At 41.2% G+C, this 20,057-nt stretch overlaps 1 protein-coding gene across 2 annotated transcripts in view; it reads right to left on the reverse strand.

Annotated features, from left to right (window-relative positions):
- Nucleotides 1-16,039: 16,039 nt before the first annotated feature.
- The window catches only part of MED26 (mediator complex subunit 26), a 31,119-nt gene continuing 27,101 nt past the window's right edge, over nucleotides 16,040-20,057 (reverse strand). For both annotated transcript variants that reach the window (XM_083180736.1, XM_083180746.1), the window contains exons 2-3: nucleotides 19,116-19,190; nucleotides 16,040-18,910 (exon numbers count right to left, since the gene is read on the reverse strand). In XM_083180736.1, the coding sequence (XP_083036862.1) occupies nucleotides 17,231-18,910; nucleotides 19,116-19,190 (1,755 nt within the window). In that variant the 3' untranslated portion in view covers nucleotides 16,040-17,230. The remainder of the gene's footprint in view (nucleotides 18,911-19,115; nucleotides 19,191-20,057) is intronic.

Genomic DNA, 20,057 nt, shown 5'->3' on the forward strand with positions numbered 1-20,057 from the left:
GTACAGGATCTTAGATAGATACAGGAATTTGTCATATATAGGCACCAGCATGTAAGTAGAAATATAATTAAAGTAGAGTGGGCACATAGTGTAACCGGATGTAAACATACTATCCCCTGTTCCTTATGCTTAATCAAACTGGAGCCTCGTGCTTTCGGGGGATGGAGTACTGGCCGGATCAGTGTTCCATTTTAACTTGGAATGTTATCTCTACTCATTTTTGCCTTTCCTACTTTTATAATTGCTTTATGCTTATATATCCTGTTTTATATGGGTTCCTTTTGTTTGTGTGCTTACATTGTATAGTTTGATCTATATAACCTAATGTTACTGCTACGGTATATCCTGATTGTATTTTAGTTGCGGCCAACGGGCAATGCTCCTATTAATCCATATATCTTTTATCTGCATGTGGTTAAAGTGGGTGCACACTTGTTGGCCACTGGGTTAACATCCTATTGTGTCCACTACTTGTGTATGGCAGGAGGGTTATAGTTTAATGCTGCTTTACTCTATCCTGACGTTATTTAATTGGCGGCCAATAAGTCACTACCCCCATGCATATTTTGAAGGGTTGGTACAGTGTCTTATAGGAGGCAGTATGCGGAATGAAAGGGTCATTCTGGATCCATTAACCTTTCTGAGATTGTTAGAGCCCCCGCCACCAAGACCACTCACTGGCAGGTATTCAATGCCGGTGCGAGCGGCCAGCGAGGGGGTTAAACTGCGAGGATCACAGAAAACCAGTGATCCTCGCAGTTTAACCCCCGCGCCGGCCGCTCGCACTATGCAACGTTTCGGGGGAATCCTCGCCGTCACAGAACGGCGAGGATTCCCCTAAACTGCGAGAGCCGAGGCTAGTGCAGCAAACTCGCTGTAATTAGCCTCGATTCTCGCAGTTTTTGGAGGCACATTCGCAAATTCCCCCTCGCTCAAAAAACAGAGCGAGGGGGAATTTGCGAATGAGGGGGGGTCAGTTGAATACTGACAGGGTGAGCGGTGACTGCGAGCAAAAAGTCCTGCTCGCAGTCACCACTCGCCCACGGCATTGAATATATGCCACTGTGTCACACTTTGCATACCAGATGCTAACTCTGTGTATTAGAGGGCTGATAAAAAATGAACACTTGTTTATTTTTTTCCCAGGAGGTCGAGCCAAAATGTATACTGGCCTGATGGGATCCTGCCAGGCCAAGGTGTATGATTCGGTTTAAAAAGGCACACCATTTATGGTAGTCAGATTCATCAACAAACAAAGGGCAGACATTGATTTTTTTTTAAAGTAATTTTGAATAGATCCTTCAGTTTGGACCATAAGAACTGAATACAGATAAACGGAGAAACAGAATGGTTTGATTTGCACTCACTCCCCAAATTTATCAAAGACTTGGCCATATGTACAGTAGCCATTCCTGTTAGCTGGAAATAATTGAGCCATTGAAAAGGAGGGTGGAAATTTCCCTAAAATGTGACTGATCAAAATAATTCTTGTTCTAATTATTGTTTAAGTTGTGATGAAATAAGTATGTCTATTATTGTATAAATATTGTAAGGCTATAAAATGCAAATAAGTTCACCACTCCGGTTGACAGGTCAATATGATAATAACTCTCAATAATACATAGAAGCCAAAGGGTGGATTGCAACAGTGTTGACTTTTAGCCTAGGCAAAATTGTTTGTTAATTGGAATTTAGACTCCCATTGTGCTACAGTAGAAGCCAGACAATATAACTATTTTTATAAACAAGTACAAGTGTTCTATGATCAAATATTGTACAATCTTGTCAAATCCAAATATGCTAAAGCATTTCACAAGCTTTTATTACAATTCAAAGTACATAGAGATGAAAGAATATTTGACTTACATTAGAATTCTATGCAACAATATATTTCTCTATATGCATTCATTAATCAAGGTCTCCAAATTATTGTATATGGGAATATGATCCTTTGCCCATAGCCTATAATTCTAGTTTAAATACAGGGTCACTGCAAACTGATTTCAGCTTCCATTGGACCCAAGATTCAGGACAGGGTGCTTCTAGACTGACCACAATTCCAGGACTACACAGTGGGCCTTATTCAGATCTGAGCTCAGTACAATTTTTTTGGGGAAAATGGGCAAAACCATGTGCACTGCAGGTGGGGCAGATGTAACATGTATAGAGAGAGTTAGATTTGGGAGTTATTTTGTTTCTGTGCAGGGTAAATACTGGCTGCATTATTTTTACACTGCAATTTAGATTTCAGTTTCAACACACCCCACCCAAATTTGTACTGACTTCAGATCTGAATAAGGCCCAGTAAGAGGAGGCTCCCTGGAAATACACCCTATGTTTGGACTCTGGCTATCTTTTTCAACTGCCTTTGAGGAACATGGTATAAAGTATAATTACTTTTTTGTTAATGATTTTGTAAATAAAAGGACTGTTAAACTGTATTGAGGTATTCCTGATTCTCACTATACTTCCGATACAATAGTCCCACTGGGAACAAGGACCAAGAGTCGGCTCCTCAGCCATTTTAGCACAAGTGGTCAAACACTTCATTGGGTACTTACGTAGTATCTGGGCGCCCGATTTAGAAATCGGGTCGGATCGGGCACATCGCATGCGACCAAATCTGGCTCGGTGGCTCGTTAAGCTCGCCACAGGTTTATATCCAACTCCATGCCCACTTAGTGGGCATGGAGTTGGATAGTGGGGAAATGAACAGGACCTTGTTAACATTGAACCCTATGCAAAATCGCATCGAATCGCATGCGATATCGGATGCGATTCTGCCGAAATGTATAGTGTAATGTAATAAGAAATGTATATAGCACACTTTCTCTGACAGGACTCAAGGCACTAGAGCAGGGGTGGCCAACCGTCAGAGGTAAAGAGCTGAAAAATATCGGTAGTCAAGCTAAAGAGCCGACATCATGCGCGCGCCGAAGGCGTATGCGCCAAAAAAAGGGGCGTAGTCTATTTTGACCCCTTGGGTGGGTGTCATACAAATATGCCTCCAATAGTGCAGTGCCATATATACATATGCCCCCCACGGTGCCAGGTATGCGCCACACGGGGCCGGGTATGCCCCCACAGTGTGCCAAAAAGCTGGTATGCCCCCACAGTGCAAATTTCCCAGCAGCAGCACTCACCGTTGTTGCTGCTGCTGCCAGGTGGCGAGAGGACAGTCTGGTGTCCCCCTGCAGTCCTCCTGTCATGTCACCGATGGGAGGAGAGCACAGCACACCGCGTGTCTCCTTCCCCCTCATTTCCCTGTGACTGGGCCGCCCACCAATCAAAGCTCGCTGGCCGGCTCCTGATTGGCTGCTGGCCCACGAGCTCTGCTTGGCGGACGGCCCAGTCACAAGTATGCACAGTAAGGGGTAGGAGAGATGCGCAATGCGCGCTCTCCTCCCCTCAGAAGGAGAAGGGATTCAGGGAACCGGCAGCAGGGGGGACTGGGACAGACGTTGGGCGGCGGGCAGCAGGAGCCGCACTTTACAAGGGGGAGAGCCGCATGAGGCTCAAGGGATCCGATACGTAATGCCGGCGTTTGGAATCCCGACACTGGAATCCCGACCGCCGAAATCCCGACATGGGGGGACGTGGATCGCCCCCCCTTGCGGGCTCGCTGCGCTCGCTACGCTCGGCACGCTATTTTATTCTCCCTCTATGGGTGTCGTGGACACCCACGGAGGGAGAAAGTTTCAGGATTTCGGCGGTCAGGATTCTAGTGTCGGGATTCTGAACGCCGGCAAATTGACCACATCCCGGCTCAAGAGCCACAGGTTGGCCACCACTGCACTAGAGGAAGTATGGTTTAAGAACTTCATATACCTTAATTTTTTTCTTTATACGAAAAAGAATAAATTGAAAAAACCATCTCAGTGGTTTGTCCACTTAGGGTGCATGCCAGCCCGAAAAACATGTTCCATCTTTCAAAATTCTTTAACTCTGAAGAGATCAACAGAAACTGCTCTTACAAGATCAAGTGTAAGTAATTTATTTTCAATGGTATCCAAGTGGTTCCAAAACTTTGTTGAAATCGCAGCACCCTAGAGTATCAGATTTTTGTTCATGGGCCAAAAGTTTCATACTAAGTATTTCTGGCAAAAAAAGATTAAGTATATAGTGTTTAGATGTTATCCAAAGATTCAGATTTGTAGGGACAGGATTTACTTTGTCAATTTTATGATAGAAAGCTAAAAAGCATTGTTGCCTAGATCATTAACCATAAAAAAAATGTTGAGGTACCCCAGTGAGCCATGACACCCAGTTTAGGAACCATTGTGTTAAGGGAAAAAAAATAGCAGCATGAACTACTTTTGATAATGCAATATTAACTTTCAATACCACAAACTATGAATGACCTAGTGGTTCCCAAACAGTGTAATATGGCACAATGGGGTGTCTTGGTGCACTTGAACCCCTGGGCTGGCGGTCCAGGACTTAGTCAAATTATTTATGGTCAATGTAATACGCAAAAAACAGTGCTGGTGGCTGCCAATCATAACATGTGGAAACAGACGCAAATCCTGTTCACACCACATAACTTAAAGTTGACATAAAAAAATGTAACTAAATTTTGTTTATTTTTTTACTCAATTAGAAATTTTTGTCTTACAGGTAATGAAAAAAATTCTGATACTTTAGGAGACAGGTCCTCAGGACCCCTCACAATGCAGGTTTTGCATGTCTCCTCACAGAATCACAAGTTAAATAGTTAGCTCCACCTTTTGGATCTTTTAAAATGAGCCAATGAATGTACCTATGTGTGTGTCCTGAGGACAGAGTTTGAGAACCCCTGCTCTAGGATGCTGCATTTGTGAGAACCACTGACCTAACCAGTGTACAAATTATTTTTATTTTATTACATGGTAAAAATGTTATTTTCTTCAAACCACCAGTCCTGTTGAGAAGGATAAACCTTCATTGCCAATTTTCTAACTTTTCTAGAATGCCATTATGCAAGAACTGCAGGACCCATGCAGTCTGCTTTTATAGCATCAAACTTCAGTCCCAATTAATAGTTGTACTTAAACACAATGTTTGCGCATAACTGTTTGTAGCCCCAGATCTGTGCATATACAGATGTAAGATCTCTCTCACAATGCCCTAAACGCCACTGCATATCTGGCAGTGTAAACAGGTAGTATTCCAGAAACGAAAATACAGATAACTTGTTATCTGAATAGGGCACCAATAATAGGGCTGCTTTGCCAAGCAGCAACAAGAAAAAAGGGGCCACCTCTCGCTTATAATAAACAAGCATGAATGGTAGGCTGCGCTAAAAAGTTTGTAGATACAGGTTTTGCAATAAGTAAAAAATTAATTTATTATAACACTTTAATTTTCTCAGGCTACATCTAGCCAGTTTTTAAAAGTAGGAAGGAAGTGGCTGCATTAATATAAATTGATAATCCCCTAGGTTATTCCAGTGTCATTCTCTTTTTGGGCCCAAATGAGCAATAAGTTCCAATATGGTTGAGGTGGGTATACCAATGTCTCCTACTTCTAGATAAGCAAATTAGAGGCAAAATTACTACTGTATCATCAATTGCACTCCCTCCAGATTTCTGACAACCATCTTGTGGAAAAATGCCACATCTCTAATGCTTATCCGGAAGTAGGAGATATTGGGATACCCACCTCTACCATATTAGGACTTATTTCTCATTTGGGGCCCAAAACATGAAGGACACTGAAATAACCTAGGTGACTATCAATTTAGATTAATGCAGCTACTTTGTTACTAGTTTTTAATTTGCTTAGCCTATATCTAGCCAGTTTTTAAGTGTTATAAGAAATTTGTATTGCTTACTTATTGCAAAACGTGTGTCGACAAACTTTTTAGCGCAACTTACCATGCGTGTTTGTTAGTGTTCCAGAAAACGTGCAGGTGTCAACTCTGGTTTCTAGGCGTGCTGAAACCAGTGTCTGCGTCCATGGAGATTACTTCAGGCTCACTGAGTAGATCCTGCAGAGTTACATAACTGAATAAGGCACTTTGTTCCTGTCCAAGAAATACAAGTTTTCCAGATTCTATAGTAAACTTCTATTTTTATATCTCTAGCAGAACCTTAATTACCGGACAACAAAGTCCTTTTTATTCAGCAATTTCCACTCAACCTCCATACCATCTTACCAAGTCAATAGAGCCAACATAATTAGTAACACTCAAGATTCTTCCATTGCCATTTCTTCTCAGCCCGTAAAGCAGGATTAGTGCTGCTTCTACTTTGGTTTTTCTTGATTTTTTTTTCAATATCAAGTCATCAGAAGGAATAGAGAAAACCTACAAACAGTAGATTAAACACCCATTTTAGGGAGAATGTTTATGCCAGGCCAACATGTGAATTCCCAGCTCATGTGAAAGCAAGACCAAGAATACCTACCAAACAGCTGATAAAGCGTGCTGGGACTTTCACAACAGTTCAAAAAGAGCTGGAGAACATGGGTTGGCCAGGAGTAATCTAGGTCTTGTGTCCCAGGAACACAATACCTGGATAAGCTAGGCAACTTTGTATTTAAGTTTATATACAATCAAAGCATTTTCTAGACAACTAAACCTCTCGTCTTTGGCATGGAATACCTTTTTTCAGCTCCCATTCTCCTGGCAGAAACTGCTTTCTTCTGAAACAGACTGTTGTGACATTTTCTTTGACACGGAAGGTTGAAAAATCTGTTGTTTTTTTTTCTCTGCCCACGCTATAATATTATTTTATTTGCTTATTAGGCTCTGGCTTGTATTACCACCATTAAGGTAGGCTAATACCTCACTGTACAATAACACTTTCAAGTAAGATAATTTCAGATATCTTTTGAAAAGGACTTCATGCTCATCTCTTGCTGGTTCAAATAGACCAATTGTTTCTGTGATTTCAACCATCCTTATGCCACATGTGGCAAGAGTTCCCATCCTAATCAACTTGCGTGTCATTTTATGTACTGTGGCTGTAATCACTAAGTTGACCTGCTTTTCACACTTCAACAGGCCAGGCAAAATCTCTTTGGCACAAAAAGTACGTGGCAAATAGAATTTAGCAATTTTACTTCTCTATTTCACCCATGTATCCATGTCATGGCCAGAAAACAACCTTTGGTATGGAGCTGGATATTGCAGTAAACTTCCACAAATGTAGAGAGCTTCTAGATCTTTTGCCATTTTTTCTTCTTCAAAATACAACTCTATTTGTAGGGTGTACATCTGCAAACCTTATAACTGTCAGTTGCACTGGTATGAAGCTTGGCACATACTTGTCCAATTCGCTTACAATCCAATCTACCAGTTGGTCAGACAATGGTTATATTGTATACTCATCCTAACCTTTGGTTCTATACAATCCAGGTTTGTAAACCTGCTGAAAACTCAAGAGACCCAATATCAGACCTGTATTGAAGTATATACTCTCAAGCCATCAAAGGATTGTAAGTGTTTGGGGACACCCTCTTTTCAGCAGATGCAGACTGGAGATCAGCAGCAAAATTGGATGTGTGTATACATGCAAATAACTTGGAAACCCATCCCTAGCTGTCGGATTGGCAAGATAACCATAGAATGTATGCCCAGCATTAGCCATTGTTGTTGTGTATTGATGAAAGGATTGCCCTATTCTACCAGAAAACAAATTTTATATTGAAATGCTGAGCTGAAATTTAACTGTTGACTTCCCTAACCAGTTATCTGATATTGTGGCAAGATAGAAGACATATGGTTTGTCATTTGTATCAAGAGACTTAAGCCTGCACACAAACAGCAACAAACCTACATAGGGTAAGAAGTTTACTCTATTAGAGAATAAGAATGTTGATATAATGCCTTTGTTGCTACTCTAGCAGCAACCATAAAAACCTTGCCAAGAAAGTTATCAAACGAAGCCTAAAAACATTCAAGAACTTACACTGCCATTTAAAAATATTTGAAGTATTGTTTTGAAATTCTGTATACATCAATGGTTCCCAAACTGTGTCGTGGCATCCTGAGGTGCCTCAAGTTGGTGGGCCATGTAATAGGAAAAAACAATACTGGACAAAGCAGATCGTAGCCCTTGACACAAAATTAACCCAAGTATAATACTTATTTAGTACTTATTTGAATATAGCTTCTTAAATCACTCGATAAAATAAACTTTCGGTCTAAGGGTGCCTTATTAAAAAAAAATGCTGATATTCTAGGGCGCAGTGATTCAGAAACGTTTGGGAACCATTGGTATGGATTTACTACACAATCCAGAAGCATGGGAGAACAAAGCCATTACTAAACTTGATTCTTTAAAGAAAAAAAAAAAAAAAAAAATTATTGTTTTTTGGTACTTACCCTTAAATCTTTAGCCAAGGCAATCTGGGCGATTCTAGTCTAGACCATGAGGTATAGGGAGGGTTGAGAAGCTAGGACTTTAGCTAGCCATACACTTATATGATTTGGGCCCTTTTCACCCAATTCCAACGAAGAAATCAGGTAAAAAAAAAAAAAAAAGTCCAAATCATATGTGTCTACACTCCGATTCAATGTGCAGTATCGGGAATTGTAAGTGATGCACATAAAATAGGTCTGATCCAGCAGCACTTGCTGGGGGCTGCTTACGATCCACTGCATGCTAAAGGGTTGCATAAGTAAGATCATATACGTCCAGCTGCTGGGGAGCACGGCTGCTCCCCGACTGGCAGTTGCCGAGGTATTGCATGCAAGGTTGCATGAAATACCTTGGATTAGCGTATTGAGGCCTTTAGTATATTTCCACTTTTAAATAAACATATTAAACATATTTAAATATACATATAAGTCCGGTGGTGTGGCACTCGTAGCCAATTTTCAAAAAGACAAGACAATCGCCAGTTGATAACAACGTTTCAATTTATAAAATTTATATCAGGTTAAATTTTAGAAATTGAAACGTTATTAACTGGCGATTATCTTGTCTTTTTAAAAATTGGCTACGAGTGCCACACCACCGGACCTATATCTTGCTTTGCTGTGAAGGCACCAGCCGTATTGTCCACGTTATATGGAGTGCCTAACCATCGCTAGAGAGAGAGAGAGAGAGATAGATAGATATTTGAAACAAAGCTTAATTTCTACTGAAATATGATGAAATTAAAAGAGTGTTCTCATAAACCTGTCTTTGCTTTATTACCTGAAATGGCAATAAATAATAAAGATAAATGATTATACAAAGATAAAATAGCCTGGACATCTGCTGTACCTCTTAAAAAGGAACTATTTGATTACAGTGATAATTAAAACTAATTGCCTACTTGAATAAGCATTTCATCTTCAATGGTCTGATTATTCAGCTTAAATGGAGAAAAAGTAGTCATTGCTGTTTGGGATCATTGTGTGTACAAACTGAACATGGACCAAATCAAAGAAATAGGTTGTCTGAGAAGATCAGAAAGAAAAAAAAAAGTATAGGCAAGTATGCTGAAAGGTAAAGGTTGTGAGGCCATCCCCAAGCAGCTTGAGGAATGACAGTGGGCTCCACAGAAGATAGAGAAGGAACCTACTTAGAAGAAAAAAATGACAATGCTTGTAGAAATAGGTCATTTGGACAGAACAGTAAAAAACAGAATCTTTTTTGGCAAGTTCCAATAGCTCTGTGCTCTCAGATTAAAAATTAAACTGTAAAAAAGACCACCATACATACTACTGCAAAACATGAAGGTTAGGTTTTGTCATATCTTTGCTGGGTCTGTAAAAGGGTGCCTTAAATCATTGACTGGACATTTAAGAAATCAGTTTCGATTGCAGGTCATGGGTTCTTCAAAAATATTATTGACCCAAATCACAGAGCTAAAAGCATGGAAGAATAACTATGAATGGGACATTGGGACTATCCTGAAGTGTCCTATGAGCCCTGATTTGAATCCTATTGAACATATATGGACAATCTAAAGCAAGCAGTCTGGAGCAGGCACCCATCAAACCAGAAGCAGAGTGGCCCAAACTATCATAGCATTGAGTGCTACAGAATTCACTTAATTGCCTTTTAATATTGCACATATACACATTATATATTATATATACTATATGGACAAGACTATTTAGCACACCTTTTGAATTCAGAGGTTTCAATCAGAGGTATATGAAATCAAAGCATGAAGTCTCCATTTACACACATTTGTGATATAAAATGGGTAATTCTGAAGAGAGCTCAATGACCTCAAGTGTGGTATTGTGATAGGATACCACTTTTTGCAAGAAGACAGTTAATTAAATGTGATCCCACGGTCAACTATAAGTGATATTATTTGAAAGTGGAAGCGTTTAGGAACAGCAGCTCAGCCACGAGTTGGAAGACTACGTAAAATCACGGAGCGGTGTCATCACCTGCTAAGAAGCATGATACATACAATCAGCCAATGCTCTGCTGATTCGGTCACTTAAGCATTCAGAAATTCCACTAGGATTAATAAAAATGTGTAGCAGCAGCAGCTGCATGCAAACCACACATCACCAAGTCCTCAGATGGAGCGGTATAAAGCACACAGACACTGCTTCTCTGTTTGGTAGTCAGGTTGACGAGTCTTGGTTTGGCGTATGCCCGCAGAACATTACCTGCCTTACTATATTATGGCAACTGAAGTTTGGTGGAAGTGGGATAATAGTATGGGGCAATTTGTCAAGATTTGGGCTAAGCCCCTTATCACCTGTGAAGGGCAATCTTAATGCTTCAGCAAGTATACCAAGACCTTTTTAACAATGTTATGCTTTCAACTTTGTGGAAGACTGTGTTCCAGTGCACAAAGCAATTCGTATAAAATACATGATTTTAGGGAATTGGTGTGGAATAATTGGACTGCCCTGCCCTCTACTCCAGTGGTTCCCAACCTTGGGTACGCTGTAGACCAGTTAGGGGTACTTGAAAATAACATTGGTAATGGCAGAAGAAGGAAAAGTCTTTTGATGGTGGCAGAAGACTCCCATTGCCATGGAGACGAACCACGTTGTCACTTTTGGTTCGGTCTGCAGCGTCATTAGTGTCTCCTTGTGTTTTTGCCTGACCAGCAATCCACTAGGTGCTACCTTTGCTGCCCTCAAACATCAGCAATCATCTGCCCTGTGTCAGGTGTCAACAAAGCAGTGGCATTAATCCTACAGGCATTAGTGGGAACACCAATGACAGTACACAGCCAGCAGCCAGACACAGAGGATTCCTGACTGTATACTACACCTCCACTACTCCTTAATATAAGGACACGCATCCGTACACGCATACTGCTCACTTTCACTAAACTCGTAAGTTCTGTGTATATTTTAAATTGAGATGAGGGGGTACTCATAAATTAAAAGTCTAATCAAGGGGTACGGGAGATAAAAAAAGGTTGGGAACCACTGCTCTACTCCATCGAGCCCCTTTAGGATGAACTGGAATGGTTCATGCCAAGAATTGTAAGCCAAGTCCTCGCATCAGACATCAGCGCCTCATAAATGCTCTACAGAATGGGCACAAATTTCCACAAATAAAAACTCCAAAACCTTGTGAAAAAGCTTTCAAGATGAGTCTAAGTTATGGCTGCAAAAGGGGGACCAACTTCATATTAAAAGTATATATTTCTGTATACAATGTCACTACCGTCCCCTAAACTATACTTTCAACCCTATTGTGTGTATCTTTTACATATAGAATATACCTAGTTGCTCCTATTCCAATGGTTCCCAACCCTGGTTCTCAAGTACAGTACACGTTTTGCAGTTCACAGAAACACAAGTAAAATAATAATGAGGACCGCCTGTGGATCTTTTCAAACTTGTCAGAGAATAATTAGTGCACCAGCTGGGCAACCTGGAAAACATGAACTTTTGGGGGTACTTGAGGACCATGGCTGAAAACCACTAGCCTAATTCTTAAAATCTTTAAATAAAGCTTGATCATGCCCTAGAGCAGTATTTCCTAAACTCAGTTCTCGAAGACACCTAAAGGTGCGCACACAGTAGCCGATATATCGGCCATTTGAGTGAATGGACAATCAATGGACCATCGGCTAGTGTGTACAAACAATATATTGGCGCAACAAGCGGTGTGTACAGGTAATCAGCCGACCCGCCACCGGTGAATGACAGTTGAGTGGTCAGGGGCATACAAATGCACCCGCCCATTTTTAAAATCAGTCCAGACGAATCGGGCAGCCTGTATATATATATATAGATCTCTATCTATTAGTGTACCCAGCTTTACAATGCATGTTTAGCAGGTCTCTAAGTGCACAGGTGTATTTATTACTGGCGGACACTTTAAATTAAATAATTAGCTCCACATGTGGATCTATAGAGTAATGAGAGCTGTTAAACCATTAGGGGTCACTGATGATTGGTGTTCAAAAACACTAATTTAGAGCATTGTTTGTTCTAGACTTCTACAGCATCCACCCTGTATACTGCACACCAATTAGAATATTCCTCTTCATCACAGAATACCAAAGATACACCAGCTTTTAATGTTCCTCACTAATCTTTTAAGACCTCATTATGAGTACTTGGATGTGTCCTGTCACTTGAATGTTGAACAGGTATTAGGGGGTTCTAGTGTTAGAGGTTTACTGGAAGTTCTGGGTATGTGGTCTCACAGGTGTTAACAGTGTAGATAAGAGCCAGAAGGCAGCTCCTCTGTGGTGCAGGCCCCCCCTCCCAACAAGGCGTACTCCCCAGTGAGGAGCTCCCACTCTACAACCGGGGCCCTGGGACATGCATCACACTGAGTGCTCCACTGCATATCAGCCTTATTCAAATGGAACCTCTGCTCCAGCAAATGCCCCAGGGCACCATCCTTCCACAGACTAAAGCTCCAGAGGCAAATAGTGGGCTAAATAATGAGTCAGGCTGTTTTTAGGATAATATAGAGTATATAAATGTTTGTTTATATCTAAGACATTATGGGAAGGAAGAGAGAAAAAAGGAAAGCACAAGAAAGAGCATTTAATCCCCCTCCCTATCCTCTCTATTCAACTACGCCACCGAATCCGGCTCTCTCCCAGATGAAATGCTACAAGCCCGCATTATTACGATCCATAAACAAGGGAAAGACCCCTCACTCTGCCAAAATTATAGGCCAATAGCCCTTCTCAACACGGATCTCAAACTCTACTCAAAACTAATTGCGAATAGATTAGCCCCCCTCGTACCCAGCCTGGTCCACCCAGACCAGGTTGGATTTGTGCAAGGTCGCCAAGCATCTGACAATACGAGAAGAGTATTTGACCTTGCAGAATATGTCTCCCAGTCAGGACAGGAAGTCATTTTCCTATCCCTAGACGCCGAAAAGGCCTTTGACAGGCTACACTGGGGTTTTCTCACGGACACATTAAAAAAGTTTGGCCTCAGTGGACCGATCCTGTCTTCTATTTTAGCCCTATATAGCTCCCCCAACGCAGTAGTGTTCAGTAATAGCTTCACTTCATCCTCATTCAAAATCTCTAATGGGACTAGACAGGGCTGCCCCCTATCTCCTATTATGTATGTACTAGCCATAGAACCCCTTGCTATGGCAATTCGTCAATCACCAGCATTTCCTGGAATTAGGGTTGGCTCGTCCCTTCATAAGATCAGCATGTTTGCGGATGACATTCTCCTTTTGGCATCAAAACCTGATTCCTCCCTCCCTGTCCTTCATGAGATCCTTGATCGCTTTAGCGCGGCTTCTTTCTATAAACTAAATACCACGAAGACAGAAGCCCTGCCATTTAACCTGTGCGAAGTGAAATTATCCTCTTTTAAACAGAGATACAAATATAATTGGAAGAGAGATTACATAGTCTACCTCGGAGTTAACATTCCCAATACTCTATCCACAATCCATGAAATTAACTTTAACCCACTAATATCCCAAATAGAAGCCTTATTGAAAACCTGGTTTAGCCTAGAAATATCTTGGCTGGGACGAATAGCAGCTTTCAAAATGTCCATCCTCCCAAGACTGATGTACCTCTTCCGAGCTATTCCATACTTAGTCCCACAGAAAATCATTACCCAAATTCACTCTCTAATTCGGAAATACATTTGGAAGAATAAACCCCCCCGTATATCATATAAGAAACTGACAAGACCGCTGAAACACGGAGGACTCGCCGTGCCAGACCTTAAAAAAAACCAACTTGCATGCTTAGTGGCCCAAATAAACGATTGGTCCCTCTCCGGAGGCAAAAAACAATGGGTGGATTTGGAGAGCCAACTAGTTCCCCAGATGCCCCTATTAGATCTCCTGTGGACCCCTGCCCAACAGAGACCCCCAATCCAATCTACCTCACGGGCAATATCTGACTCCCTTCTTGCGTGGGACATGTTGGTTGTATCGACCAAAACAGTCTCTCTACCAGCTCGCAACCTATCCACACATGCACTATCAAAAGTATTAACCAATATGAACCTATCTTCCTGGACGGGTTGCGGCATTGACTCCATAGCAGCCTTGATAGATGGTGTCTCCATCACCCCGTTTAGCTCCCTACAGGACCAATTTTTCTTACCAAATAAAGAGCTCTTCAATTATCACCGAATTGTCCACTGGTTAAAAAGCGTGGTGAGAACCTCAGGACCTATCCTTCTACCCCCCCCTAGAATACTAACAAAACTATCCCTGGGTAATTCAAAAGGCTCAATAAGCTTCTGGTACTCAGAGAGCCAGAATGTCACCTTAGAAGATAAGACCCCCTCTCAGCTCAAATGGGAAGCTGCCCTGAAGTGCTCTTTCTCCCAACACCAATGGGAAAGAATCTATCTTACTTCACATAAAATATCTAAATGTAGTAATCACCTCGAAATGCACTACAAACTCCTACATGATTTATACTTCACCCCTGCTAAACTCCATAGAATCTGGCCTTCATCTTCGGATAAATGCTGGAGAGACTGTGGTGAGATTGGAGATACCTATCACACTTTCTGGGCTTGCCCCAAACTAAGACGATTATGGGGAGAGGTATTTAGCCTAGCCTCCAAAGTCATGGGAGCCACGATTGAGGAGTCCCCTCTCCCTGCGCTGTTACACCTATACCCACCGACTCTCCCAAAGATTAAATGCTATGTATTAGGACATTTATTTATAGCCTCAAGAGCAGCAATAGCCCAAGAATGGAAAAATCCATCCCCCCCGTCTATTAGCAAAATTATTAAGAAATTACATCACTCGTTCCAAATGGAAACCATGGGGCTTCCCTCTTCACCTAAAGCTTCCTCTCCCCTAGCGATATGGTCCTGTTGGCAAGAATATGTGACCTCCCCAGATGGGGCAACAATACTCTATGACATAGCCTAAGACATTGCTATATCCATCTAGCCTACTCCACCCTTACCACCAGTCAATCCTTTGTATGTTGTGACACCTCTATACTCACACAGTAGGATTTGAATGCACTGTAATTGTTCTTTGAAATAATATATATTGTCATATGTTGGAATGTACCCCCCCCCCTCCCCCCCCCCCCCCCCGTCTTCTTCTTTCTGTACCCCCCTTCCCCTTCCGTAAAATACGGAACAAAAAATTTAATAAAAACTATATTGTTAAAAAAAAGAAAGAGCATTTAATAAATACAGCATATACCAGGTAGGTGGTCAGCACGCTGAGGAATGTCTGCCAGAAAGTAATGAAATTATAAAATGGATACAACCAATGTTGTTCCAGTTTACACTTTATTCAATATTCTAAGATCTTTTATTTAAACCATTTCTTAGCAGTTTTTTTTAAATAGTAAAGGAATTAAAATAGACCCTACTATGCAGTTACACGCATTGATTTAAATAATTTTTTTCTTTCAATCAGCAACAGAAATAACCACACGATGCAAGTATTCCGTCCAAGAAATGTACCTGGGTTAAAATTTCACTTTTTGAAAACGCGAGAATAAATCCCATATTTTAGTAACTGTAATTTTGTCTATGGACCTTTGAATAAAACATCAAACTACACATTGTAATTTTTTTTTTTTATTATGGTTTCCACATTTATATCACAATTTGTCCACGGAGAGGACCAAAGTTAGCAAAGTTGCTCCCTTCTGCATATGAGAAATACAGAAGTTTTACTGTACATTCAACTAAGGCTTTGTTTTTTTTAGGTTATTTTTTTTTTTTTGATGTTTTATTTTTCTGCAAAAAACAAACAAAAAAAAAAAAAATCGCGTTTATGATGGAGATCCCATAAGGCAAATTACATCTAGAGGAATGGTAGCAAGTAGTTTTAAGTTTAGTTTATGTTTTTCTCCCAGCATACAAACCGGCCCTGTTTTGTGTCTGGACTATCTAGAAGCTGGTAGCACCATCTGTTGCAGTTTTAGAGGTGAAGGTCATTTGAGAAATTGTGTCATTTGGAGTAGAATAAATACAGCTCATGTTAGGGTTCTGGGTGCTGAAAACACTGAAAGATGGCAAAAAAATGAAGGATATGTTTAACTAAAAAAAAAAAAAAAAAAAAAAAAAAAAGTTTAGATAGTGATTTCTAAACATATTAAGTAGTGATTAGCAGCAGCTTAGGGATCTGTTCTTATATGGTTGCACTTTAGAAGGTAAGTGTACAATAGAACTGTAAAGGGGAAAAAAAACTAGCTTGGGGGGGGTCTCGCAAATGATTTCTAATAGTCTTCCCCTAGTAACAATACAGGGACCAGTTGTGATGCTTGGAATTATACATTAATATTTTGCGCCTCTTGTCAAGACGCTTTGCTGTCAAATTTTCAAATGGAAATAAAATCTGAAAAAAGGAAAAACCATTAATTCAAATAAATACATACTCTTATGGTAACTTATTCTCAACTTAATTAAATCCTCTTTCACATAAGTTTTAGGTACCTGTCATATATATATATATAAATTTTTTTATTTTATTCCAGCCCTTTTTCCAGGTACCGGAAATATTCACTTTTTTTGCAATTTGAGGGTAGGTTTAAACTTAACACTTGAATTTTCATGTATTTTATTATAGCTCACTTGCTATAGTAGATTCAAAACGCCAAATTTACTCCCCATGTACACCCTTCCATTGCATTTCTTTACCCCTTCTGTATTCCTTTGAGTTAACCGGTAGCAGCATTTAGCACAAAAGAACGGGTGTGACAGACACAGGGGGAGCGCCGGCAGGAGGAGGTAATTCCCAGGGTGTAGTGAACCCAAAGCTTCTCTACAACCCCACCCTCCACATCCCAGGACAGGGAACTCCTCATTTAAATCTTCTGTTTTGAGCAGCGGTCGCTAGGCAACCTATGGTTTGCAGTGAAAACCGCAGATATGAAAAAGCAGATTTGGGACAGGTGCTCAGTCTAGGCAGACATAAGGCAAGATGTTTAATCTACCATTATCACCATGAGGGTCCAAAGAGATGCACTGCGTCCAATCATACCAGTTGCCTTGTGTATCATGACAGCCATTAACACCTGGCCAATGTTGATCATGTAGTCTTTCTAAGTCAGCACTAGTTACTTCCCTGTTTCTTCCAGGCAGCTCACTGGGGAGGGCAAGTGGCACTAAAACATGAGTCTTTCTAGCTTCTCGCTTAGTGCATTCCTCCTGTTTTAAATATTCTGACATATAGTAATGTGCACTCTGTGTTTGTACACCAGAGGAAGACAACAAGCTGCTCTGACGGTTGAGATAGGACTGAATGATCTCATTTCGAGACAACTCTTTCCAGTTTGTCTGTTCAAAGGGACTCGGCAGTCCTAATTTGGGGTCCTGTTTGTCCGTCTCAGTCCTGTGCTGTTCTGAGGGGGCAGAACTTTCAGCGTGGGCTGGATCTTTGTGAGTTAAGGGCTTTATTTCCCTAGTATTGACATTAAATTTCAACTTACGATCCTTTTTTAATCGTGTCTGCTTGCCAGTCCCATCTACTGAATACCCTTCTTGCTCACCCCGATTACGAGATCTTTTTTTCTTTTGGCTGTCTGAACCAGATGCTGCATCATCGCTGTCCATTTTTGAGGGCTCTTCTGAAAAGCCACTGCGGGGTGTCTGAGGGTCATTATGGAGATGACTGCTGCGAGGTCCATGTGGGGTGTGCTGTGGTGGTATTCTGGGAGACTGCTGGTGGTGGCAGTCAGTTGGGAGTAGCTGCTCCACAGATCTGTGAGGTGAAGAGACTGCTATATCTCTTCTGGGAGACTCAAGTCTTTTTGCTATGGCAGGGGGTGTTGAAGGGTGCACAGGGGATTGGTAAGAGGGTGTATGTGCAGTGTCTACAGCCGGCAGCCTGTGGGAAGGGCTGGGTGCAGAACCCTTTGGTGCATATGTGGTGTGCTGTCGTGCCACTAGTTCTGCTCTAGTGCCACGAGGGCTGAAGGAAGAGCAGCGGGGACTCCGTGGTTGAAGAGAATGGCTATCCTCCAACCCTACACTGTGCTGCTGTAGGACGGCCACTTTTAACAAAGAGGAAGTGCTTGGGTGTTTTACAAGTCCAGGGGAGTTCGTGTGAGGCCGGACAGCATTTATTGGTATTTTGCCATGCTTATCATTTTCAGCCGTCTCCAATCGGTTAGTCTGTGAGCCGCCATCAAGCGGACTAAGAAGGCTTTCAGGGGGACTTCCTCCAATACCATTTGTTGGTAGGGGTGAGGAGTTTTGGAACAGTTCATGACTGGTCTTGACCACTTTACAAGCAGGCCCTTGGGTACCATCTTTAAGAACTCCCTTCCTTTTTCGACTGGCCACCTTTTCAGTCTTGGGAGAGAGCGCCTTCTGGATTTCATTTCTGACCTTGAGGTCCAGAATAGGCTTCCCACTTAACAGTACAGTTGCATTTGGCTCCACCTTACAGTTATGGGAACCACCTCCATTGGCCGAACCTGGTGGATTAGAAGTGCCCCTGGCAGACTGCTCATTCTGTTGAACTGGCTCTATGAGCTTTTGCCAGCTACGCAGCAATTTCTTTGCACGTTTGGCAAGCTCCTCATTGCTGGTCTTTTTCCGGACATCGTTGATCAATTTTCCTAGTCGCGTTTCCTAAAGAATAAAATAGAAAAAAAAGTTAAACACCTTAAATGAGATTTAATTGAATATCTGCATGAAAAGGCCATATACTATTATGCATTTGAAAAACAGGTATCGCGCAGGTATCTGTAGTACTCAGAATTCAATCTAAACACGCTCACCAAAGCTTGGAATACAATGGCCTATACATATAGGAATGTCCAAATGCCAAACACACCTCCAGTGCCTCTTTGGTAATGGGATACTTCTCCAAACTGGAGATCACTTCTAACACAGCCACCATGTTACGTATCTGTAGAAAGAAAAAGATAATAGACTAGTTCAGAAATTTAGATAAAATGGAGCAAATCATTCTTGAATAACATGGTTTTCAAAACAATGGCACCCTGCTGAGGTTTAAAAATCATACATGTGTGTTCTGATTGCAGGGAGAGTAAAAAGCCTAGCAGCCTATAATTATTGCATAATTATGCAAAAAGCAGAAACAGCAGAAAAAAGGGATACAGTTTATGTTTTTATTGTGTATTTTGTCTAATGTACATATTAAGTAATTTATGAATGAAAATCTATTTGCAAAAGGACTACAAGTAATTTTAAGGCCAGCACTAGTTATCTCACCTAGTGGTAAATTTGTGTAGCATTACTGAGGAGATGAGAACAGTACATTTGCTCATAGTTAGCACAAAAGTAATAACCAGATATATCAAACACCAGTTCTTGTTAGGAACCTGGGAAGATTAAGTAGCAACTTTGTTAGCACAAAAACATCAGATTTCATTCATTTGCTAGACCTGTACATGGGCATCAGTCTTCTTAATAATGGGATTCAAAGACAATTACACTAAAGGCCACCATACTCTTGCCCTTAGGACAGGTCAGACCCAATTTCCCCTGGAGCTTCCATTAGGGAGCTCCCCAGGAGGGCTCTCATATGATATGGCACAATGTTCCATTTATACATGCGATTTGTCACATGTATTAGTTTCGGGGAGCTGAAGGCAGGAGCATTAAAAAAAAAAAAAAAAAAAAAAAAAAAAAAAGGAAAGTCGCGGATTGGCTGAGACACACCTCTCAGCCAATTAGCGGCTTCCCATTCTTCCGATTTATTTTTTTAAATTCTACTGCAGTCCGCTGTTTGTTAATGCAAAGCGTTTTTACG

Source organism: Crinia signifera, chromosome 1 (genome assembly GCF_055691185.1).
Source record: "Crinia signifera chromosome 1, ASM5569118v1, whole genome shotgun sequence".
Taxonomy (NCBI): Eukaryota; Metazoa; Chordata; class Amphibia; order Anura; family Myobatrachidae; genus Crinia; species Crinia signifera.